At 40.0% G+C, this 26,437-nt stretch overlaps 1 protein-coding gene, 2 long non-coding RNA genes and 1 pseudogene across 3 annotated transcripts; 3 read left to right on the top strand and 1 right to left on the bottom strand.

The window, feature by feature from the left end:
• Position 1: 1 nt before the first annotated feature.
• On the bottom strand, positions 2–5,627 carry LOC136480013 (uncharacterized; annotated as a pseudogene).
• Positions 5,628–7,738: 2,111 nt separating this feature from the next.
• LOC136483207 (uncharacterized) lies at positions 7,739–10,746 on the top strand. Its single transcript, XR_010765350.1, has 4 exons — positions 7,739–7,759; positions 7,889–7,961; positions 9,530–9,603; positions 10,558–10,746. It is a non-coding gene; the product is annotated as an uncharacterized lncRNA (long non-coding RNA).
• A 2,593-nt stretch (positions 10,747–13,339) lies between these two features.
• LOC136482039 (uncharacterized) lies at positions 13,340–17,966 on the top strand. Its single transcript, XR_010764943.1, has 4 exons — positions 13,340–13,446; positions 13,819–13,891; positions 15,484–15,557; positions 16,963–17,966. It is a non-coding gene; the product is annotated as an uncharacterized lncRNA (long non-coding RNA).
• Positions 17,967–19,316: 1,350 nt separating this feature from the next.
• On the top strand, positions 19,317–25,036 carry LOC136482038 (protein LAZY 1-like). The gene is made up of 5 exons (XM_066479289.1): positions 19,317–19,406; positions 19,779–19,851; positions 21,815–22,698; positions 24,209–24,482; positions 24,745–25,036. Exons 1-5 carry the CDS (start codon positions 19,401–19,403, stop codon positions 24,762–24,764), a joined length of 1,257 nt encoding a protein of 418 aa, XP_066335386.1. The 5' UTR covers positions 19,317–19,400; the 3' UTR covers positions 24,765–25,036.
• Positions 25,037–26,437: the final 1,401 nt, after the last annotated feature.

The following is a 26,437-nucleotide window of genomic DNA, read 5'->3' as shown; positions in this document are numbered from 1 at the left end:
ATTAGGGGAAGACATAGGTTTCAATCTCTGGCTTAAAACAGCGGAACTTCCTAAAGAAGAGATCAACATTGAAATAAGAAAACAAACAATTGCAGAAAAATGCTGATAACAAACAATGAAAAAATATAATAGCGAACAAAAGGTATAAAATAATAAACAGGAAGGTCCTTACCACTACTTATATAGCAAAGTGGTCTACCTACTACAACATATTATAACAACTAAAGTGAATGCTAAGCATAATCATAATACAAGGATTACAAGCCTAAAAATTAATGACAGGAAACACTAAAAACAAGATACAAAACACTAGGCTTAACAGTCCAACTATAAAAATAAGAATCAAGGATACTATATAAAGTGAAATCATCAAATACAAAAAACTTGAAAAATAGAAACTACCATTATTACAAAATAGATCACTTACTCTTTTTCAACTTCTCCTCCAAATCAACATCAATAGACTGATTATTACCAACACGTATACTCTAAAAGACTTTAGGAACAGAATATGCATAGAATTAAGATTCAAAATTGAAAAAGAACCAAAAAAGAAAAATTATATAAACAAAGTAAAAAGCAAGAGCAACAGCAATCACCTTTCATAACAGGGACAATAACAGGATCACTTTTACCTTCATCTGGACTTGCAGCAGCAACAGATAAAGGATCATCATCTTCAACAGATGGATCGGTCTGAGCAATAGTTTCCATAACATCCACAATTAACTCATTCGATCTCAAATCAATAGTACACACATGCCGCATTAGCTTTGCGAACATATCTTGAAAGTCTTTGGACACATTCCCAAGAGAAATGATATCCAAATTGAAGGACGAACCACAGTTAAAGGAATGCTTGTCAACCAATTGAGATATCTTCAACTTCAAAGCTAAAGGGAGCTTACAACCAGAAACAGATTCCATTTTATCACAAATAACAGAATCAAGGTCATCAACAGAAACCACAGTCTTAAGATGACCACAATGTCCAAAATAAATAAAATAAATAAATAAATAACCAAACAATGCATGACTTAGAATTAATCACAACAAAAAGAATGCAAATAATAGATCTAATCTTGTAATAGCATGTTTTCTCAAAGTCAAGCAAAGGTCTGTAACCATAAACACCACGAGATTTGATGTCAAGATTAGCATAAAACTGAATCAAATCACCCTTCCACACAGATATTCAAGGAATAGAGCCTACATGTTGCCTTTGCCGAAAATCAATATGATCTAGGTAAACAGCCTTAAAAGAACCAGTAAAAAATAAGATACATTAAAACTAGGACCTACTACATAAAGCAAATCCATAATAGGAAAAAATTACATCAAGTACTAAGATGTAAAAATAGTAATGCTAACATATAAGTTAACCTACACAAGGCTAAAACTCTTAAAAGATGCCACCACAAAACTCATTTGCTCTGTTGCCTTGTTAACTACCAACTATAAGGCACACTAATACAACAATAACATCAACCCAATGTACTCCAGAAAACAGTTGCAGTAACATACTAAAAACATGGGCAAAACTAACAAACCAAAACACTTCACCATTCACTTGTTAAGACCACAACAGTAGTTTCAATACAAATGGCTCACAGGAAACACCAGTTCCTAAATTAACCATATCAAAATGTAATACAGACTAGACTTAAAACTGAAGAGAGAAAACAACAATATCTTGAAGAAAACAAACCACAAAACAAAACTCACAAACAACATAGAAATAAATGCACAAGCAACTCATGAACCCAAATACTACATCATTCCTATAGTAGAAATAGACAAAATAAATACTCATAACAAAATATTATAGGAATCATATCTACAATTAAAAAAGAAACTTACCACAAGATAATACAGACAACCACCAAGACCTAAACAACGTTTCGCTTTATCATCTTTACCTCAATTGAACGCCTTGACATGATCAAGTAACCAATGTAGCACATAAGTACACCACTTGAAATCATTAATGTGCTCAACATCTTCAAATATGCCAAAGTACTTTGGGTTCGGAACAGTATTCGTAATGGGGCACAAGAAACTGCTCAAAGCAACTATCATGAAACAAATAAACATTTCCTCATCTAACAAATCTTCCTTCTTGATCAATTTATCAGAAAAATAGAAACTAGCAGAATCTTAGACTTTTGAAACTTCGATAATACAAATCCTTGCCAGCACTTGGATCTGAAGGGAAGGGTCTTGTACCAACAGGAAGATCTAGAACAAGATGAACTGACTCCTCAATTAGTGAGATTACCTTTCCATCATGAACAATATCACCAGACTTGGGATCAACTAAATGCACAACCCACTTAACAAAACTATTCGGCACAAAGCATTTATCAAACAACAATAGAGAACCAAACCCATAGCTAGCAATGACAGCCTTCTTCTCAGGGGACAAAAGAGGAAATCACATTCATAAAAGCTATAGCAGAAAATCTTGTGAATCCCTCCTTAGACTTCTTTACAAATTTCATCTTCTTAGACTACAATTATATTCAAAAAATTAGAAAACAAACAATCCACAAAAAGCTCTGAAACACTAACAACACATGAACAACATCTGAAAATAACAAGGAGGATTACTAACCTTATGCCTCAATGCCATTTTCAGCCTTCTCTTCATATTCCTTATTTTCTCATACTGAACAAACAACAAACTATTTTAGTAAAAGAAAGTAGTAAAAAAAGAAACCTACAGAGAAAAAGACAAGAAGGGAAAAAGAACAAATCCATACATCTTTCAAACACTTCTCATACAAATGTCGATCAAAACTTGAATTGTCACTGGAAGAATCACCCTACAATCACCAACAAAAAATAACTACAACAAAAAAATACAAAAAAACTGAGTTACAAATAGAGCACTCACATCTGAAATAACCTGAGTTTCTAAAGCAGATTGATATGAATCATAATCCATATAAGGAAGTTGAGAACATTGGACATCATCCAAATCATCGTTTTCAGAATCATCAGAACTAGATAAATCAACAACACCACCAGGCCTTTTCTAAACCATCTAACAAAAAATTAAATAAATAAAAAACAAATTAAAAAACTAATAGAACAAAAACTGATGCACCAAGCAATTAGACTGAAACACATTATATACTAAATGGATATAATATTCACTAACAGAAATTAACAACCTAAAGAAAAAATGAGAATATAATTGCAAGCATTTGAGACACAATGAACTTAGAAACCAGAATTGCTACATTCAATTCAAAGCTTGAATAACAAATTCAAAGAGAAACCAACTAAAAGTTCAAGCAAAAATCATCAGAATTTTACATAGGAAATCATGAAGAAACAAATATGAAAAAAAAACAAACTTGAATCTCACAACAGCAACATCCTACTAAATCGTCACTCATTTAAATCCTAAAACTCTGAAATGGACTAAGACTTTGTGAAAGAATCAGAACTGCTATGCTAAACACAGAATAGGGGAAAGGAGCAGAATTCAGATAGCACATAAAAAAGAAAAAAAAATCAAAAAGGAAAATTAATGAATAACCAATAGAGAATATGCAAAAGAACACAAGTCAGCTATCTTCCATTGGATAAGGTTGAACACCTAAGCACAATTCATAAAACTCAAACTCAAATACTTACAGCAACAAAATACTAAAATTACACTTTGATTTGGAAAAAATTACATTGAGTCCTACAATGTAAAAATTGTAATATTAGCATATAAGTGAACCTACACATGGCTGAAACTATGAAAGGGTGGAACCCTAAACTCATTTGTTGTATTGCCTTGCCTAGTATACATACAAATCTAAGTACCAACTATACGACACACTACTATACAAGGGTAACATCACCCCAATCTTCTCCAAAACAACTGTTGCAAGACACTGCAACATTCCTAAGACCATTCCCAAAAATAAGAAAACAACCATTTTCAGCCCATAAATAAGCATACAACTACAGTCTAGGGAAGTAAAATATAAGCTACAAAATAGGTAACCTAGTCTTAAAAATAGATTGATCTTTCATCTTCAAATCACTGCATGAAACACAACACACCATCAACTAAAAAGCCTTTGATGATGCATCTTCTAAAAGGAGATAACAGCCAGTCATGATGACAACTCACAGAAACATGCTAATGTATTTTTTCTAAAGCTAGCACTTGTCACAACTTACTGTTCCCATTTTCCACAACATGGCCATGTCTAACAAAAATACCATACAATTCATTTCATAACCATAACCTATTAACATCATTTTCACAACAGCAAAATACTCAGACTACAAACAAAACCATGGTCAATAATCAAAGTAGCCCACAAATGATAATGCAACTTCCCAAGAACAGGCGACAGAGAAAATCAACATATCCGGCGATGAACGACTAGAAAATAACAAAACAAGAATGGGGAGACAGAGGAAATCTACATGCTCTAATCTTGGGCATACCCAAATAAGCAGAACAATATGACAAAAGAGGAGGCATCCACGGTCAACCAAAACAATAGCGAACAAAGAGAAATCAACTAAAAAGAAGTTGTACTCAAATTAACCTGAACATGAACTTACCTAAACGAAATTGCTATCCATCAACCTCTATTGAACTTGGACAAAAACTATTCTACTCAACATGAAAGACAAATTTTATTCTATTGAACTTGAACATAACTAAAACTGGAAATAAGATCTACTAAACTAAACCTAAAATTACAACAAAAAAATTCCTCTGGCAAACATCTACATCAAAAAATCAATCTAACATCAATAATCTACCCATCATAACAAAACATAAATGGCCATCATCAATCAACTTAGAAATAACCCTACCAAACATATCTACTCACACCATACATCATTAAGCAAAAATACGTAGCAGCACACACTAGGCAGCAGAGCTAGATCAAAAACATGACTAACTCAAGAACAAAACATACCTGAACAGTCCCTACGAGTCGCCAATAGCCAAGCCAGTCGCCACCACCGAAAACACCAAATCGAATGGAGGAATAGGAGAAGAAATGAGAACGCCGAAAACCGAAAATGACAACAACAAACCCTAACAAACATAATCAACTGCAGCAGAACGAACATACCTTAGCAAACCCTAGGAATCGAGCATGATCACCCCAAATCCAGCCACCGGTGCAGGAAGACGAGAAGAAATGAAAACATCACAACAACATCGAAGAACGAAAACAAACCCTATCAAACAACATCCAATGGAGCAGAAACCAAACATAACTTACCAAAACTTAGCAAACGCCAGACGCCGCACCAGTCACCGCCCTCAGGGAACACAGATTCGCATGCACGAAGACGAGAATAAATTAGAATGGGGAGAAGAAGAAACAACCAGAAACAAACCCTAACATGGAGCAACAGCAAACAACGGAGAATGCCGACTCGCCGAGAAAGAACTTGATCTACTGGAGCACAAGGAGCGTACCTCGCCAAACCCAAGCAATCACCAACGGCGCAGAACGCTGAGTCGCCAAGAAGGAGACAAAGTGAGAGGAGAAGGGGAATGGGGAAAGTGGGAAACGGCAGCGAGTAAATCGGCACGACTCCTAAAAAATCAAACAGTGCGGCACTGACAACTCAACCCCACATGTCATCATCACAAAAGCCACAGCGATGGGAAAGCAAACGCCAAAACAAAACAACCAGATCGGACGGTCCGCAACAAAACAGAAGTAGATCCGATAGTCAAAAAAATGGATGCTAGAGGGAGCCAAAACATCCGGTTGATGGATATCAATTTCGTAATTATTCCCCTGAATAATTGTTGGTGAGTTCAAAAAATCCATGGTTTTGTAAGAAATTTTTGGGAACTCTTCGGGATGCTCTTACTTAATAATTGACTGGGAATCAAATTGACTAAAATTTTCCAATAATATTAGTATACTTCCAATTTTTCTAGTACAAGTAATGTGAAAAAAAATATTCAAACATTGTACCTTGAACCTCATTGACATGGAAAGGGAAAACAACCCCTTTTGTGATCATTAGAGCATCTCCAAGAGTTCACTAAATCCTTTCCTAATCCTTGGTTTTTAGCAAGATGAGAAAAACCCCTCTCTAACAACTCCTAATCTATCCTCCTAATCTTTTAGAACTTGGAAAAAGTCATCCTGTTTCGTGTAAAGTTATGCGCTTTCGAGTCGCGCATATCTTCTCTCTCCTGCCCGTGTTTATCGGTCAATGTAAAGGTGAAAGGACGTGGAAAGAATAAAGAGTAGAAAAGGGTTCCTGATGTAAATGTATAAGAGAGAAAGAATATATAAAAGTGGTTAGGATAATTTAGAAATAGTATATGATTCCTGATGTAAAATTGTCTTATATTTTAGAAGTGCATTATTAGAAACTCTTGGAGATGGCTTTCTTTATTCCATTCAATACTTTTTTAGGAGTCGTAAAACTTCATGTTTTTAGTAAGAAAATATTACGTACTCTTGGAGATGCTCTTAGGGATATACCCGCGAGATTACATATATTAGAACCGATTATTGACAATACTAATTAATATCAACTAATAAAATACTTAAATGTTAATAGCATGATTGACATGTATACATGTCACTGATTTGACATGGCAATACATACGTCGTGTCGTGTCTGGTCGGTACATCTATCAGTCCGTCCGGCATGGCACCTTCATATTACCCATCGATTTGCTAGCTTGCTGGTTGCAAAGATTGCTCGGTGGCTAATTTTTCAGCTAGTTTTTTGTTGTGGCATGTCTGGCCATATGCACAGATCCGTCAATTCATCAGCTATGCTCTTTTTTCTCGGATGACTGATCGATACCATCGTTGCTTGATGCTCGTTCTCAGTTCAGTTGTTCACTCGCCATCTCACATTCATTATAAAAGGCTTTCTGTACGGCTAAACCAAACTGAATTTGCAAGTGCGCTACTCATAGCTAGTTACCAATAGCTTTAATCTGTTAAATGTGTGACGGATGATTAATTCGATGAAGAAAAAGCATGCAGGAAAGTTGAGAGTACTACTTTCACACACCTGCTGATTTGAAAGTGAAGTGACCACGGACAGAGAGAGGTTGCTGTGACATGCTGCTGCTCATATTGATCGGAGTCCATCGATCGTACCAACGGATTCATTCATTCATTATAAAGGCTGTGTGGCATTAGGTACCAAACAAACTAATTAATCATCGTTGTTGATATATAGAAAGCTTTATTACGAGATAATCTCCAAATTTGGTTATTATAAAGAATTTTATATACGAGGTTAATTATACGCAAAGCTACAAAGTAGGGCCGGTTGCGCAGGCTGCGGCTTACTACATTACATCGGTCCTGTACTCGACCATTTGTAGCCCTCTTTATGTTGTGATCTGCCGACTGATGGATCACTCCTGCCGCAGCTGCAGTGCGTCCCGGCTATTCTGTTCCTGCCTCTGGCGCCTTCCCTACCCATCGTCTATTAATGCCTGCCTCGTCTATAGCTCCAGCGCTCGGCTTAGACAAGCCTCTCCAACATGAAGGTCAGTAGTCCTAGCTACCTTTAATTTCCTCCTCAATCCTGATGCTCATTTCTCAACTTTCCTTAATTTACCACCCTGCATAGCTTGCTAGTATTCCAGGCGAATGGTCTCCTCTTGATAATTTGGAAAAGAAAATGATTTTCCCTTTTCAAGTTCTTGAATCATTGCTCTTTTCAGTAAATCTCTCTACTTTGTACTTCTTCAGCGATGATCGTTTATGAATAATATTGGACCAATGCAGCTGTAATCACTCTCTAAGCCTCCCTTCCTCTGAATTCTTTGTTCTGCGGTTCAATTAGTTGATTGTTTGGCAACAAAACTCTGTTTCTGAATTATGATCTTTTTTTTATGCATGAATGTATGTATGATCAGCTCCTCGGTTGGATGCACCGAAAGTTACGACAGAATAGTAATGATGTGTTCAAAGAGTTCAACAACGGTGGAGGTACATTCATCTGATCTGCCTTCTCTCTCTATGTGCCCTCTTCCTTGCATCTTATTGTTTAATCTGTTCATCAAACATTTTCTCTTATTTCATTGGCAAATGGGCTTTTCTAATCAAGAAGAGTGTAACACCCTAAAATTTGCATAATTTTGAAATAGATGAAAATGATTAATTATGCATTTTTGTGAGCATTTGAATTTAGGAAAAATAATAAATTTTATCAAATTAAAATCAAATATAGGCTTACAATCATATGTGTGCATTCATGCTGCTGCATAATATTTTGTGTTGCCTGGTTTGAAGTCAGATTTCAAATTAATTTGAATTTGTATTTTGAAATTACTTTGGAAAAAATGAAAAAGAAAACTGAATTTCGCTTCCTCCTTTCCCTGCTTTCGGCCCAGTCGGCCTACCTCTCTTCTCCCTCTCGCGGCCCGTTCCCGTCCCGAGGCCCAGCTTGCTCCATCGCGCATCCCAGCATAGCAATCGGCCCAGCCGAAGGCCAGGTCTAGCCGTGCCCGTGTGTTCTCCTTTCCTCCCTCTCGCTGACCGCCCTGGCCCACCCGTCAGGCGCTCCTTCTTCCTTCGGATCGAGTCCGAGCCGGACTCTACCACGCCTTGTGTCCGGCTTTGCTACGCTGCCGTGTCGCCCAAGCCGCCTTGCCCCTTAAATACCGCCCGAGCCTGCGCCACCTCCCTACTCCGCCCTCCAGCGCCGCAGCCATCCACGCCGAGAAGCCGCGTCGCTGCCTAGCCCTAGCCGCTGCCATTGCAGTCCGCCTCGTCGAGCGTCGCGCTGTCGTCGCTTCCCCGCTCGCTTCTTTTGGTTCCGATGAGTTCCCCACCCTCTCCCCTCTCCTACACCTCTCAGTTCAGAAAACCGTGCACCGTAGGCTCTTAACCGTCATCTTTGGTGAGCTTCTCGTTGTTCCGGCCATGGCACCGCCGCGCTCGTCATGTTCTGACCGACCGCCGTCGTTTCCTGCCCGCCCGCTTCTATCCCGGCCGTCCAAATCTAATCCGACGGCTCATATCGAAGGATACCCCTTCGCTGCGAGATTTGCAAAAGCCCCCTTATAATTATTTGAGTCTTAACCCGCGGTCCATAGCGTCTTTTCAGATTTCGTTTTCTTCTTTTGAAAGCGTACTTTGTTTCAGTTAGATCTAAAATACGTTTTCACCTATTTACAGTTTTGCCACCCAACTTGTTTTAGCTATAAAATCTCCGTTTTAACTCCGATTTGATCCGTTCAAGTTGCGTTAGGTTCATAATTCTATAATATACATGTTAATACTACTTTTATGTAGGTTTTCAACTTTTAAAATTCGAGGTTAGATTTAATCTATTATTTTACTAAAGGAAATATTGTTTAAATCATAACTTCTTCGTTTTAGCTCCGATTTTTATGATCTTCGCATTTGTGTAATCGTAGTGAGACGTAGATTCATTTTACAAACTTTTTATATTAATTTTATGATGTTTGGTGTACTGTTCTAATCTATCGCTTTTGTTTACTATGCATGATTGTTTATGGATGCTTGTATGTTGCTGCGAATATCGAGTATAGACGGTGAGTAATTCGTGGGAGACCAAGAGAGTATTACTTTGATGAGCGGGAACAACAGGAGTACTTTGCTCAAGGCAAGTATAGCATGGGATCATCCTTGTTTCCTAATTACTTTAATACATTAAATTCATGTTGCATGTGTCACCTTGATAGGGATTCCCTAGAATTGAACTTATACCTTGTCACCTATGGGATATGCATTGGGTAGCTTTGCTAGTGCTCAATTAAACCATGATCTTGTAACTTGACTAATGGTATATGCAATAAACATTAAAATATGACTTTTTAACGACTTGAAAACAAGGGGCCGAAGTGTTTAGCTACTTTTTAAATGCTTCAGATTCCTCTCCCTAAGGACTTATCTGGAAGTGATCATCCAGGACTTACAGTACAGCTGTGAGGGCTACATGGCTCTGGCTTTAGCTCAGTATGAGGACCTTTTTCTAGCTTGTTAGTGGTTACCTTTATTGGTGTAAGAATGGCTTGACAAATCGGGTATAGTGCGACCTCTGTCCCCATGTATATAGGTTGCGCGTCAATGTGCCATTGGGAAGGGGGGCTCTACACCTGTTTGCCGAGTGAATCTAATGGCCCTAACTTGTTAGACGAACCTTTGAAAGGCTTCATAGTGACCCATGTCTGCTCACCTTGAAATTGTTTTAGGAGTAATTAACCTGGGCATATGGGTATCACGACCCACAGGGAAAGTGTACAACCTCTGCAGAGTATAAAACTGGTATATCAGCCGTGCTCATGGTCACGAGCGGCCTTAGAACATTTACGAAATAGATGAACACTAGAATTATCTGTTTATGCTATTCATTACTCATGTTTATTTTGATCATGTGTTTTGCTTTGGGAATTGAAACAACTTGTTGCTACTCTTAAGCTAAAATTGTGACAACTAAAAGCTGAATGCTGTTAAACCTGTGTCAAGACTTTTGAGACTCATTAACCCCATGTTACACTTGTTGAGTACGACATGTACTTACGCTTGTTTATTTTTATTATTTGGATAAAAATCCCAGATGGGTAACAGATGGCCATGGTAATAATGACTTCTCTGAGGATTACTAGACTTGTGGTCAACCAATTGACATCACTGTGATATGGAGCTTCCACGAGAGATCTTTTCTTTATACTTTCGCTATATTTATGTGAAGACTCTGTCTTATTCGTGATGTAATAAACACTTGTGATGATACTATTCATAATTTATCGGCTTATATGTGTGACTGATCTCTGGGCGCACATAAGATTTTGCATCCCATTTTATCCTTAAAATCGGGTGTGACAGATTGGTATCAGAGCTATGTTGACTATAAGACGCAAGCCTAGTTAGCAATGGTCGTTTTAGCTTCTTTTGCTTCACTCATTTCATGCTTTTCATCTCACCATTGTTATTTGCTAAAGTTTTATGCTTCTTTTGTCTTACTCTATTATGAAAATTATTGCTTCTAATCTAACTAAATCTAATTCTGTAGATGCCTCGTGCTAATAAGACTATCCGCATCAGCACCGGAGGTTACTACCCTCCTCGTGGTTTGTCTATGGAGCCTGAGGAGGAGGAACCTCAGGAACAAGAATTTGATTCACCAACACCTGTACCTATGCCTGAGCCAATCCAGGAGGAACCCGAAGAAGTAGAGGTCGTCTTACTGTCCGACGATGATGATGAGGAAGACACCGTTGAAGAGGATGAGCCGATTCCGCCCCTAGGATGGACGACAAAGGTCTGGTATAAGCCGGGCTATGAATCCTCCGTTTCGCACCACCAACTCATGGGAATTCTTTAGACCTACTATGGTGATTGGGATGCAGCTATGGAGTACGTCTGCAATGAACATACGCACCCTCTGGAAGACACCTATTCGAAGACCAGAGTGTGCATCTCCATCAAGGACGAACAGAAAGACACATATTAGTTGGATTCAAACTATGCGCATCATGCTCACTGTGCCACCATAGAGGATAGCATAGAAGATGCAGCCGCTGCAGCGTGCATGGGTCTCCGTGGTCGTCGATTCGAGGATATGAAGGATGACCAATATCGATTCCTCCCTCACCAGCACCCTGAATTGGAATGGGCAATGATGGACCAGCAGGGCACGGATCCAACTACCCAAGTGATGGTACACTTTGGCTATGAGTCTGTAGCAAAGATTCACCGACTGGAGGATCAGTTGAAGGCACAGCAGAAAACCATTAAGAGACACCAACAGGTGATAGATGAGCAAATGGTGTACCTCAACCTGTCAAAGATGTACGAGGAGATTCCCCATAAACATCGTCCATAGATGTTGGAGTCCCTCTTATGTAATAAAACGATAGTAGAACGAGTCAAGTTGAGTCTAATCGAGTCTATTAATGCGGTGTGAACTTTTGTGTGCATAGTTGAATTATTATTATGTTTATGAGTGAGTTGAATCTTTGTAATTAGTGCTGGAACTTTGTAGGCATGTCCGCGAGTTTCATAGTTAAGAATATTAAAGTTTGGGTCAATAAATAAATTATTGGGTTTGGTACATCCTGTTCTCTTGGATCTGTTTTTCGAAGCAGCCTGTCTTTATCTTAATGCCAATTAAAATATACTCGACCAAAAATTATGAAATTTTGTGCAAATAACTAGACTTAAGTATCTTTCCAACGCCTCTAGAATCACCTCTATATCTGATCTGGTTTGTGAGATATCGCTGTTTCAAGATAAAGTTTCTGCGCAGTCTGAAATCTGAAATAGTTTCGGTTGTATCCTATTTTTGAGTAACTTAGCGATAGAATTTGGGAATGTGGTCTGAATAAAAGTTGTATATAATTTCTTAATATTTCCAACCATATAAAGTACATCTCTTTTGGATATCTGGAACTCGAGATATGACTGTTTTAACGAGCTGCTGATGTTGGAACTCGTCTAGAAATTTTTCAGAATGTATTCTAATTTAGAAATCTCGAAAATTTAAATATTTATGTTGGATGACAGATGTCTGGAAGAGGAAGAGGAAGCGTGGCAATACATACGTCTTGTCGTGTCAGGTCGGTACATCTATCAGTCCGTCCGGCATGGCACCTTCATATTACCCATCGATTTGCTACCTTGCTGGTTGCAAAGATTGCTTGGTGGCTAATTTTTCAGCTAGTTTTTTGTTGTGGCATGTCTGGCCATATGCACAGATCCGTCAATTCATCAGCTATGCTCTTTTTTCTCGGATGACTGATCGATACCATCGTTGCTTGATGCTCGTTCTCAGTTCAGTTGTTCACTCGCCATCTCACATTCATTATAAAAGGCTTTCTGTACGGCTAAACCAAACTGAATTTGCAAGTGCGCTACTCATAGCTAGTTACCAATAGCTTTAATCTGTTAAATGTGTGACGGATGATTAATTCTATGAAGAAAAAGCATGCAGGAAAGTTGAGAGTACTACTTTCACACACCTGCTGATTTGAAAGTGAAGTGACCACGCACAGAGAGGTTGCTGTGACATGCTGCTGCTCATATTGATCGGAGTCCATCGATCGTACCAACGGATTCATTCATTCATTATAAAGGCTGTGTGGCATTAGGTACCAAACAAACTAATTAATCATCGTTGTTGATATATAGAAAGCTTTATTACGAGATAATCTCCAAATTTGGTTATTATAAAGAATTTTATATACGAGGTTAATTATACGCAAAGCTACAAAGTAGGGCCGGTTGCGCAGGCTGCGGCTTACTACATTACATCGGTCCTGTACTCGACCATTTGTAGCCTTCTTTATGTTGTGATCTGCCGACTGATGGATCACTCCTGCCGCAGCTGCTGTGCTTCCCGGCTATTCTGTTCCTGCCTCTGGCGCCTTCCCTATCCATCGTCTATTAATGCCTGCCTCGTCTATAGCTCCAGCGCTCGGCTTAGACAAGCCTCTCCAACATGAAGGTCAGTAGTCCTAGCTACCTTTAATTTCCTCCTCAATCCTGATGCTCATTTCTCAACTTTCCTTAATTTACCACCCTGCATACCTTGCTAGTATTTCAGGCGAATGGTCTCCTCTTGATAATTTGGAAAAGAAAATGATTTTCCCTTTTCAAGTTCTTGAATCATTGCTCTTTTCTGTAAATCTCTCTACTTTGTACTTCTTCAGCGATGATCGTTTATGAATAATATTGGACCAATGCAGCTGTAATCACTCTCTAAGCCTCCCTTCCTCTGAATTCTTTGTTCTGCGGTTCAATTAGTTGATTGTTTGGCAACAAAACTCTGTTTCTGAATTATGATCTTTTTTTTGTGCATGAATGTATGTATGATCAGCTCCTCGGTTGAATGCACCGAAAGTTACGACAGAATAGTAATGATGTGTTCAAAGAGTTCAACAACGGTGGAGGTACATTCATCTGATCTGCCTTCTCTCTCTCTGTGCCCTCTTCCTTGCATCTTATTGTTTAATCTGTTCATCAAACATTTTCTCTTATTCCATTGGCAAATGAGCTTTTCTAATCAAGAAGAGTGTAACACCCTAAAATTTGCATAATTTTGAAATAGGAGAAAATGATTAATTATGCATTTTTGTGAGCATTTGAATTTAGAAAAAATAATAAATTTTATCAAATTAAAATCAAATATAGGCTTACAATCATATGTGTGCATTTATGCTGCTGCATAATATTTTGTGTTGCCTGGTTTGAAATCAGATTTCAAATTAATTTGAATTTGTATTTTGAAATTACTTTGGAAAAATTGAAAAAAGAAAATGAATTTCGCTTCCTCCTTTCCCTGCTTTCGGCCCAGTCAGCCTACCTCTCTTTTCCCGCTCGCGGCCCGTTCCCGTCCCGCGGCCCAGCTTCACCCATGTGGCTTGCCTCCCTTGCTCCATCGCGCGTCCCAGCATAGCAATCGGCCCAGCCGAAGGCCAGGTCCAGCCACGCCCGTGTGTTCTCCTTTCCTCTCTCTCGCTGACCGCCCTGGCCCACCCGTCAGGCGCTCCTTCTTCCTTCGGATCGAGTCCGAGCCGGACTCTACCACGCCGCCGTGTCCGGCTTCACTACGCTGTCGTGTCGCCCAATCCGCCTTGCCCCTTAAATACAGCCCGAGCCTGCGCCGCCTCCCTACTCCGCCCTCCACCGCCGCAGCCATCCACGCCGAGATGCCACGTCGCTGCCTAGCCCTAGCCGCCGCCATTGCAGTCCGCCTCGTCGAGCGTCGCGCTGTCGTCGCTTCCCCGCTCGCTTCTTTTGGTTCCGGTGAGTTCCCCACCCTCTCCCCTCTCCTAGACCTCTCAGTTCGGAAAACCGTGCACCGTAGGCTCTTAACCATCATCTTCGGTGAGCTTCTCGTTGTTCCGGCCATGGCACCGCCGCGCTTGTCATGTTCCGGCCAACCGCCGTCGTTTCCTCCCCGCCCGCTTCTATCCTGGCCGTCCAAATTTAATCCGATGGCTCATATCGAAGGATACCCCTTCGCTGCGAGATTTGCAAAAGCCCCCTTATAATTATTTGAGTCTTAACCCGCGGTCCATAGCGTCTTTTCAGATTTTGTTTTCTTCTTTTAAAAGCGTACTTTGTTTCGGTTAGATCTAAAATATGTTTTCACCCATTTACAGTTTTGCCACCCAACTTGTTTTAGCCATAAAATCTCTGTTTTAACTCCGATTTGATCCGTTCAAGTTGTGTTAGGTTTATAATTCTATAATCTACATGTTAATACTACTGTTATGTAGGTTTTCAACTTTTAAAATTCGATGTTAGATTTAATCTATTATTTTACTAAAGAAAATCTTGTTTAAATCATAACTTCTTTGTTTTAGCTTCGATTTTTATGATCTTCGCGTCTGTGTAATCGTAGCGAGACGTAGATTCGTTTTACAAACTTTTCATCTTAAATTTATGATGTTTGGTGTACTATTCTAATCTATCGCTTTTATTTGATATGCATGATTGTTTATGGATGCTTGTATGTTGCTGTGAATATTGAGTATAGACGGTGAGCAATTTGTGGGAGACCAAGAGAGTATTACTTTGATGAGCAGGAACAGCAGGAGTACTTTGCTCAAGGCAAGTATAGCATGGGATCATCCTTGTTTCCTAATTACTTTAATACGTTAAATTCATGTTGCATGTGTCACCTTGATAAGGATTCCCTAGAATTGAACTTATACCTTGTCACCTATGGGATATGCATTGGGTAGCTTTGCTAGTGCTCAATTAAACCATGATCTTGTAACTTGACTAATGGTATATGCAATAAACATTAAAATATGACTTTTTAGCAACTTGAAAACAAGGGGCCGGAGTGTTTAGCTACTTTCTAAATGCTTCAGATTTCTCTCCCTAAGGACTTATCTGGAAGTGATCATCCAGGACTTACAGTACAACTGTGAGGGCTACATGGCTCTAGCTTTAGCTCAGTATGAGGACATTTTTCTAGCTTGTTAGTGGTTACCTTTATTGGTGTAAGAATGGCTTGACAAATCGAGTATAGTGCGACCTCTGTCCCCATGTATATAGGTTGCGCGTCAATGTGCCATCGGGAAGGGGGCTCTACACCTGTTTGCCGAGTGAATCTAATGGCCCTAACTTGTTAGACGAACCTTTGAAAGGCTTCATAGTGACCCCTATCTGCTCACCTTGGAAGTGTTTTAGGAGTAATTAACCTGGGCATATGGGTATCACGACTCATAGGAAAAGTGTACAACATCTGCAAAGTGTAAAACTGGTATATCAGACATGCTCATGGTCACGAACGGCCTTGGAACATTTACGAAATAGATGAACACTAGAATTATCTGTTTATGATATTCATTACTCATGTTTACTTTGATCATGTGTTTTGCTTTGGGAATTGAAACAACTTGTTGCTACTCTTAAGCTAAAATTGTGACAACTAAAAGCTAAATGCTGTTAAACCTGTGTCAAGCCTTTTGAGACTCATAAACCCTATGTTACACTTGTTGAGTACGACATATACTTACGCTTGTTTATTTTTATTATTTGGATAAAAATCTCGGATGGGTAACAGATGGCCATGGTAATAATGACTTCTCTAAGGATTACTAGACTTGTGGTCAACCAGTTGACATCCCTGTGATATGGAGCTTCCGCGAGAGATCTTTTCTTTATACTTTCGCTATATTTATGTGAAGACTCTGTCTTATTCGTGATGTAATAAACACTTGTGATGATACTATTCATAATTTGTTGGCTTATGTGTGCGACTGATCTCTGGGCGCACATCAGATTTTGTATCCCATTTTATCCTTAAAATCGGGTGTGATAGATTGGTATCAGAACTGTGTTGACTATAAGACGCAAGCCTAGTTAGCAATGGTCGTTTTAGCTTCTTTTGCTTCACTCATTTCATGCTTTCCATCTCACCCTTGTTATTTGCTAAAGTTTTATGCTTCCTTTATCTTACTCTATTATGAAAATTATTGCTTCCTAACTAAATTTAATTTTGTAGATGCCTCGTGCAGTAAGACCGTCCGCATCAGCACCGGAGGTTACTACCCGCCTTGTGGTTTGTCTATGGAGCCTAAGGAGGAGGAACCTCAGGAACAAGAATTTGATTCGCCAACACCTGTACCTACGCCTGAGCCAATCCAGGAGGAATCCGAAGAAGTAGAGGTCGTCTTACTGTCCGACGATGATGATGAGGAAGACACCGTTGAAGAGGATTAGCCGATCCCGCCCCTAGGATGGACGACAAAGGTCTGGTATAAGCCAGGGTGTGAATCCTCCGTTTCGCACCACCGACTCATGGGAATTCTTCAGACCTACTACGGTGATTGGGATGCAGCTGTGGAGTACGTCTGCAATGAACATACGCACCCTCTGGAAGACACCTATTCGAAGATCAGAGTGTGCATCTCCCTCAAGGACAAACAGAAAGGCACATATCAGCTGGATTCAAACTATGTGCATCATGCTCACTGTGCCACCATGGAGGATAGCATAGAAGATGCAGCCGCTACAGCGTGCATGGGTCTCCGTGGTCGTCGATTCGAGGATATGAAGGATGACCAATATCGATTCCTCCCTCGCCAGCACCCTGAATTGGAATGGACAATGATGGACCCGTAGGGCACGGATCCAAGTACCCAAGTGATGGTACACTTTGGCTATGAGTCCGTAGCAAAGATTCGCCGACTAGAGGATCAGTTGAAGGCACAGCAGAAAATCATTAAGAGACACCAACAGGTGATAGATGAGCAAAGGGTGTGCCTCAACCTGCCAAAGATGTACGAGGAGCTTCCCCAAAAACATCGCCCATAGATGTTGGAGTCCCTTTTATGTAATAAAACGATAGTAGAACGAGTCAAGTTGAGTCTAGTCGAGTCTATTAATGCGGTGTGAATATTGGTGTGTCTAGTTGAATTATTATTATGTTTATGTGTGAGTTGAATCTTTGTAATGAGTGCTGAAACTTTGTGGGCATGTCCGCAAGTTTCATAGTTAAGAATATTAAAGTTTGGGTCATTGGGTTTGGTATATCTTGTTCTCTTGGAACTGTTTTTCGGAGCAGTCTGTCTTTATCTCAATGCCAATTAAAATATACTCGACCAAAAATTATGAAATTTTTATGGGAATAACTAGACTTAAGTATCTGTTCAACGCCTCTAGAATCGTTCCTATATCTGATCTGGTTTGTGAGATATCGCTATTTCAAGATAAAGTTTCTGCGCAGTCTGAAATCTAGAACAGTTTCGGTTGTATCCTATTTTTGAGTAACTTAGCGATAGAATCTGGGAATGTGGTCTGAATAAAAGTTGTAGATAATTTCCTAATATTTCCAACCACATGAAGTACGTCTCTTTTGGATATCTGGAACTCGAGATATGACTGTTTTAACAAGCTGCTGATGTTGAAACTCGTCTAGAAATTTTTCAGAATGTATTCTAATTTAGAAATCTCGAAAATTTGAATATTTATGTTGCATGATAGATGTCTGGAAGAGGAAGAGGAAGAGGCCGAGGTCGTGGCAATACATACGTCTTGTCGTGTCTGGTCGGTACATGTATCAGTCCGTCCGGCATGGCACCTTCATATTACCCATCGATTTGCTAGCTTGCTGGTTGCAAAGATTGCTTGGTGGCTAATTTTTAAGCTAGTTTTTTGTTGTGGCATGTCTGGCCATATGCACAGATCCGTCAATTCATCAGCTATGCTCTTTTTTCTCGGATGACTGATCGATACCATCGTTGCTTGATGCTCGTTCTCAGTTCAGTTGTTCACTCGCCATCTCACATTCATTATAAAAGGCTTTCTGTACGGCTAAACCAAACTGAATTTGCAAGTGCGCTACTCATAGCTAGTTACCAATAGCTTTAATCTGTTAAATGTGTGACGGATGATTAATTCGATGAAGAAAAAGCATGCAGGAAAGTTGAGAGTACTACTTTCACACACCTGCTGATTTGAAAGTGAAGTGATCACGCACAGAGAGAGGTTGCTGTGACATGCTGCTGCTCATATTGATCGGAATCCATCGATCGTACCAACGGATTCATTCATTCATTATAAAGGCTGTGTGGCATTAGGTACCAAACAAACTAATTAATCATCGTTGTTGATATATAGAAAGCTTTATTACGAGATAATCTCCAAATTTGGTTATTATAAAGAATTTTATATACGAGGTTAATTATACGCAAAGCTACAAAGTAGGGCCGGTTGCGCAGGCTGCGGATTACTACATTGCAAGGGTCCTTCCCTGTACCTGTACTCGACCATTTGTAGCCTTCTTTATGTTGTGATCTGCCGACTGATGGATCACTCCTGGCGCAGCTGCTGTGCGTCCCGGCTATTCTGTTCCTGCCTCTGGCGCCTTCCCTATCCATCGTCTATTAATGCCTGCCTCGTCTATAGCTCCAGCGCTCGGCTTAGACAAGCCTCTCCAACATGAAGGTCAGTAGTCCTAGCTACCTTTAATTTCCTCCTCAATCCTGATGCTCATTTCTCAACTTTCCTTAATTTACCACCCTGCGTAGCTTGCTAGTATTTCAGGCGAATGGTCTCCTCTTGATAATTTGGAAAAGAAAATGATTTTCCCTTTTCAAGTTCTTGAATCATTGCTCTTTTCTGTAAATCTCTCTACTTTGTACTTCTTTAGCGATGATCGTTTATGAATAATATAGGACCAATGCAGCTGTAATCACTCTCTAAGCCTCCCTTCCTCTGAATTCTTTGTTCTGCGGTTCAATTAGTTGATTGTTAGGCAACAAAACTCTGTTTCTGAATTATGATCTTTTTTTTATGCATGAATGTATGTATGATCAGCTCCTCGGTTGGATGCACCGAAAGTTACGACAGAATAGTAATGATGTGTTCAAAGAGTTCAACAACGGTGGAGGTACATTCATCTGATCTGCCTTTTCTCTCTTTGTGCCCTCTTCCTTGCATCTTATTGTTTCATCTGTTCATCAAACATTTTCTCTTATTCCATTGGCAAATGGGCTTTTCTAATCAAGAAGAGAAATGAAAACAGCCTTTTCATCCTCATCGTCTTTCAGATACTATGATTGATTGATCATACAGCACATAGGAGGACTATAGGAGCCAAGCTAGCTAGGACTAGTTTTACCATATTGCTTTGAACAAGCATAACTGACAAGCAGGCACATGTGGAAGCTTAACACATTCCTTCTAGGGAACACATGTCAGTAACAATTCGTACATAGTAACTTCACAACGCTAGATTTAAACAGTATGGATCCCTGAATGCTTGAACACAGTGGCGGATCTGCCATAGGGGCAGGGGGGGGGGGTGCTCGAGCCCCCACTACCGTGGCCGTGCCTGTGGAGCCCCCCAAGAATTGTTGGATAGTGGACTGGCAATGGAGGAAGGAAAGGAAGGGCTCGCCTGAAACACTCGAGAGGTCGACAGAGGTTGAAGACGACGCATCGGCTGTTTCTCCATCTCTTTGTTTCCCCCCACCCAAATAGGCCCAGGAAGGCAATAACGTCAATAGGCCAAGTGGGCCGTGGGCCTTTCTCCTTTCCCCGTTTGCCATTTTCAATTGTATTTTTTTACTTCTTGTGAAATATGATACACTTTCAATTGTTTATCAAAGTTATTGTTATAAAATGCTTAAAACTGCTATGTGTTAGTTATATATGGGACATAATTGAGTTATAAGTTGGTCTTGCTCTCTTCAGTCCAGCCCCCCTATATATTTTTTTTTGGATCCGTCACTGCTTGCACTTTTGCTGTTTGTCACATTGGACTGGACATGGCACATGCTATTCCTTTCCAGCTTAGTCTAGCTCAACAGTTTCACTGCAAGCAGCACCCCCATATCATCATGTTTCTAGATAATATTTCTTTATAGCAACATTGTCCTATATGAAGGTATCCTCTCTTTTTTTGCAAGCAATATATTGCAATATTTTTCACGTTTTTTAGACAGACACCACATGTTGATATTTTTGTAGCTTTGGTGTGAGCTGAAAAAATGTTAGGATATCCAGTTTGAATTTACATATTTATTAATTTAACAGAAGCTGTTCATATGTAAATTTGACACTGATTACCTTTGCTGATATCATAATATTCAATAAGAAATCAAAATCCAAATTTTGGTTTTAATTTTTTTGTGAAGAAGTTAATTTCAGTTTTTATCTTACACTGTTCACAACAAGTTTTTTTCCCATTGCTTTTGTTTTTAGAATGTAGAACAAAGTGGTATTCCTTTTTGTGTGAAATTGTATAGGAATATTGTATAATACTGCATCTTTATAAGTTACCATTTTATAGATACTTGTTACTGCTTATTCATAATTTGCTTGAGAGAATATTATGTAGCATAGAAGCCTCACTATCGCGGATGCCTACCACTCGGTGAATAGCATCATTTCTTATTAGAAGTAATCAAGGAAAACACGATCACTTATACCACGTCTAGGTCAGACTCTCGAACCTAGGTGTGCATGTTTCATCTATTCTACTCTTTTAGAGTAACAAAAATAAAGTTTTTAGTTGTCTCAAGTGAACCATATTAAACTTCAATAACTACTTCTAAAAAATGACTAATTTTCAAAAGGTAACAAATTTGTAACATAGGAAAGTTCAAGGTAAATCTTTTTTTATTTCTCTTAGAAGAAAAAAAAGACAAATCTACTTTGTTGTATCCCTACTACAAAGTTTTAAAGTAAACACGAAAATTAGAGTACTATTTTTTTTGTCGAAGTTTGAAATAGTTGACTTTACAAAGGGGGTCATCGCCAAGTCGAAAGTACCAAAAAATCACCATAAATCATTTCACAAAAACTCAACAAGTTAAACATAAACCTTACTAGCAAGTATTTCACTGCAGGTGGGACCTGCAACTGCATCAACGGGCTGGCCTCACCAGACCCGGCCACCTTCCTCGCCTCGGCCAACGAATACTTCGCCGGCGACCACGACTTCACCAACAATCACTCATCGCCGCCGGACGCCGACCTCTTCACCTTTGGCGGCAGCGGGCTCCTCACCATTGGCACTCTAGGCATCGCCGCTGTCGCGGTCCCGGCAAACGGCGACAACGATTATTACGATGTCGACGTCGACGTCGATGCAGACTCCGACTCTGACGACAACGACGACACCGCGGATGAGGGAGACAAGATCGACAGCGCCGTGACGCCCACATTCACATACACAGCCACAGCGCCGCCTCCGCCAGAGTCCGCGGAGGTCGTCGAGAAGGCTGCAGTCGCCGTGGTCGAGGCCATTGCCGAGAAGGACGACGACACCACCACGGAGGACGACCTGATGGTAGTGAGTGCGGAACTGGAGAAGGTCCTCGGTGGCCGCAACAGCGGCGCCTCCGGCGACCTGGTGGCGTCGGCGCGGGTGAGCTTCGCCATGGGCGGCGTGGACTGCCCGCTGCAGGGCTTCCTGTTCGGCTCCCCCGTGAGCGACGCCGAGTCGCGCCTGGAGAAGCCGCGGGATAGCAACGGCGGCCGGCGCACCTCGCTCGGCGAGCTGTTCATGCGCACGCGCTTCGCCGACGAGAAGGTGCTGCTCGTCGCCGTCGAGGAGGGCGAGGACGGCGGCGGGGATGGAGCTGCCGGTGGAGAAAGGGACGACGGGAAACCAGGGAAACGCGGCGGCTTCCACAAGACAATGAAGAAGAGGAGGGTGAAGGATGAGAAAGTCCCCGGCGGTGATGGAGCGCCGGCGAGTGCAGCGGTGACCAAGAGTAAGTTTCAGAAGGTACGACCATCGATTTATCTCTCAAGTTCTGTGTTTTAGACCTTTTTTAAGGGAAATACAATTCTCTACTATATATGTACAAATTCTTGATCTTGAATCATCCTTTTTAATTTGGTTGATTTGATTCAAAATGTTGATAAACATTGGGTCTATTTGGGTTGAAACAAAAATTTGCAGTTTTTATCAAGTATAAGTACAATGCTGGGAAGAAAACACAACTGAAGCCAATCAATTGCACGTTAATTGTATAAGTACCTGCTCCATTCTCCTTCACGCACCGTTCGGTTCATACGAAACCTTGTCCAACCGTTCCTAACAGGAATGCTAGTCTAATTTATATAATCTTTGATAGGCTAGAACTATTCATGGACAGAAATCCTCTAACCGAACGAGCCCTTAGGCTTCGTTCGGTTTCATAGGAACCATTCCTTGTAAAGATTTTCAGCAGAAATGATTAACTAATTTATATAAGCTTGATCAAGCGGGAATGGTTCCTAGGACTTATTCTAGGCTAACCAAACAAGCCCTTAAGTGTGTCATACACAAAGCTGGCAATAATTGTAATCTTGATATCTTGATTGCTAATTTGTAGAAAAGTTTTACATATCTCGCATAAATGATAGTAATTTTGCTATATTTTGATAATCTTATTAATTGACGTGGCATGACCCAACTAGTTTTTTTTTTATTTTTGTTCTCACAATGGAAATAATTAGCTAGTTGCTCCAAGCCAATATATATGGTTTCTTTGTACCACTCTCTGTCCCAAATTGTAAGTCGTTTTAGATTTTGTAGGTACATATAGATACAGGATATATCTAGATACGTACCAAAAGTTATATATTTAGAAAAGCCAAAACGATCTATAAATTGAAACAGATGGAGTACTATTTTGAAGCAAGAGTATATCGAAACCACATGAATGTCCAAAACAGGAAGGGGGAAAGATTTTTTTTTCTAGAGCTTAAGCAATCATGCATATCCGACAATCTTTTTGATGAAACGTCCACTTATGTTATAGATCTGGAACACCAACTAGGACTAGGAGTCAAGTTGTTATTAGAAGTAGGGGTAGCGAGTTGACACACCCTTTTGTTTGCAATCTCTTGTCAAGTGTTATCTTTATGGCTCATTGCATTTGTCATGTTCCATAGCTTCCAAACAATTGGACTTGATCTGACAGGACTTTTTTTTATCATATATATATATAACAATTGAACCTCCCTCTATCTCTTTCTTCTCTCTTACTATTATATATATATAACGATTCTGTGCATGTATGTATTATGCAAGTCCCTATAATAAGATAATCTCTGGAGAAATCTTTTTTTTTTGTTTAGTAATCATTTGAAGAACCTTCTACTCTTTTCAAAATTCCATATAATTGGTGCCATTATATTCTTGAATTTACAAATTGATTAGACGGTGGTTTTTTTTTTCATTTTGTCGAATTCAGAAAAATGATGAGCCAGTTCTGAAACAGAGAGGCATTAATTTTGCTCATTTGCAGATCCTCCAAATCTTCCACAGGAAAGTGTACCCTGAGAGCGCGGCCCTGGTCCGGAACCTGACCAAGAAGAGCCGCAGGCGCGGCAGCGGCGCCGCCGAGCCGGCGTCGTCCAAGCTCCGGTGCCGCAAGGAGCAGCGCGCGCCGGTGTTCGGCTGCTGCGCCAACCGCGCCTCCTTCGGTGGCGCCGCTTCTCCCATCCACCACCACCACCACCACGACGACGAGGAGCTCAACGGCAGCAAGAGCGGCCACTGGATCAAGACCGACGCTGAATGTGAGCGCATATTCATTTCATTTCACAGCACAGCACATACGTACACCTTGCAATCACAGCACAGCACATATCTATCTCATCCTAATCCACCAATAATTAATCTGCAGTCGCAAAAAGCAGTCTTGACAGAGAGACTTTCCATACTGTTATCGGCAAAGAATAGAATCTTCAGGAGCTATCAATTCAGTTTGACTGCGCCATGGTGATGCATGTAGCTGACTGTTTACTGACTGAACATCTCTTTTTCTCTGACTGGATGCAGACTTGGTGCTGGAGTTATAGAAAGAGAAACAACAAGAGAAAGTCAGAATCTGTTGGCTGGTCAATATCAAGCATATATAGTGAGTATATTGAGCATGTTGATTACTTATGTTTGTGTGCTTGCTTGCTCTTCACAAAAAAAAACTTTATATATATACATATATATTTGTTCATGTCACTACGTACCTGATGGATGAGTTGTACGTGTCCGTCTATCTATAAAGGTGAAAAGGACTGTGTGTGAATGTATGAACTTAATGTATGGTTTGCATCAAGGTGTGATTGATGCCTCCTGCCTCATGGATACTCCTATAGCTGATGATAGCCTTCTGTGGGTGCATGTGGGGCCTTAGGCACTTGGCTCGGCTGCCCCCCCCCCCCCCCCCCCCCCCCCCCCCTTCTTGAACTCTTGTTGGTGTCCTGATTGCAGAGGAATATCCGGTGACAGGGATGGGCCTAACAACAAATTGCCATTTCCCGCAATAGGCTGGATGCAGCTTTGATATGCATCATTATTCGTATGGCCCATTTAATTCAGATTAGGAGCTTTCATATATTCACCATTTCAAAGACATTTGCTTGTGTGCATGATGAATTTGGCCAGGCAGAGGCAGGGGTACATTAGATTACAATCCATTGTTCACTGACATGTTTGTGCAAGAGTCTAAATGGCATATGGTTTTTGACACAGTGCGTGATATATGACTAAATCACTGGAGTTACCTAGTGGTTTGGTTGGGTTGCATGCATGATTCCTGTGCAGAAACTATTCTCAGGTAAACATGATCAGCAAAAACCTTGTGTATGATGAGAACTTGCTTGTGGGTCGGCTTGAAACTGTATGAACAGATAGCAGGTAGGCTTCTAGCAAGATCCTAATAAACTTCAAATCAAAACCTTGTGTGGTTTTTCACCATGGAAACTGTTGTAACGGTAGGTTAGGTAACCATATTATTAAACATTTTTTATTGAGATTTGTTACTGCATTTTTTTTTTGGAGCACCAGAAAATTTCTCAGTATAATAACATGTACAGCTTCAAAGTTCAAACAAAATACGCTATCAAGAAGTATTGCAAAGAGAATCGAATGAAAATTGTTTGATACTGTAGCCATTGATGAATTTTTCTATAAGCTTGGTTGAGGTCGATTGTAATTTGGGATAGAGGGACTAAAATGAAAAAAGTAGTTCATTATGTGCTCGTTATGCAAACAAATAATTGTATTAATGAATAGACTCCGAGATCATATACCTGATTCTGCATATCGTCTATTGTGGGACTTGTTTTTTTCCTGAAACAACTGTTGTGGAGCTTTATCTTTTATAATAACAGCAGAATAATGTCCACCGGAAGGGAAGAATATCTGACAACTGAAACATTTTCTTTATGTAATTATGCATGATTGGCTCACTGGTTCACTTACCCATAGTGTCAACTAGAACAATTGTATATTTTAATATTTGCACTACGTTGTAAAATCGTGGCCTAATTAGGCTTAAAAAATTCGTCTCGTAAAGTAGTAGCAATCCGTGCATTTAGTTATTTTTTAGTCTATATTTAATACTCCATGCATGTGTCTAAACATACGATGTGATAGGGACTAAATTTTAGGGAAGAAACTAAACAAGGCCTCAGTGGTTTAATATGCCTTCAAATAAAGTTACTGTACTTGTAGTATAGTAAGTGTGATATTA

The sequence above is a fragment of the Miscanthus floridulus genome, chromosome 9 (assembly GCF_019320115.1).
Source record: "Miscanthus floridulus cultivar M001 chromosome 9, ASM1932011v1, whole genome shotgun sequence".
NCBI classification, from domain to species: Eukaryota; Viridiplantae; Streptophyta; class Magnoliopsida; order Poales; family Poaceae; genus Miscanthus; species Miscanthus floridulus.
The sequence above is the reverse complement of the archived record's forward strand: the minus strand, read 5'-3'. Positions and strand labels throughout refer to the sequence as shown.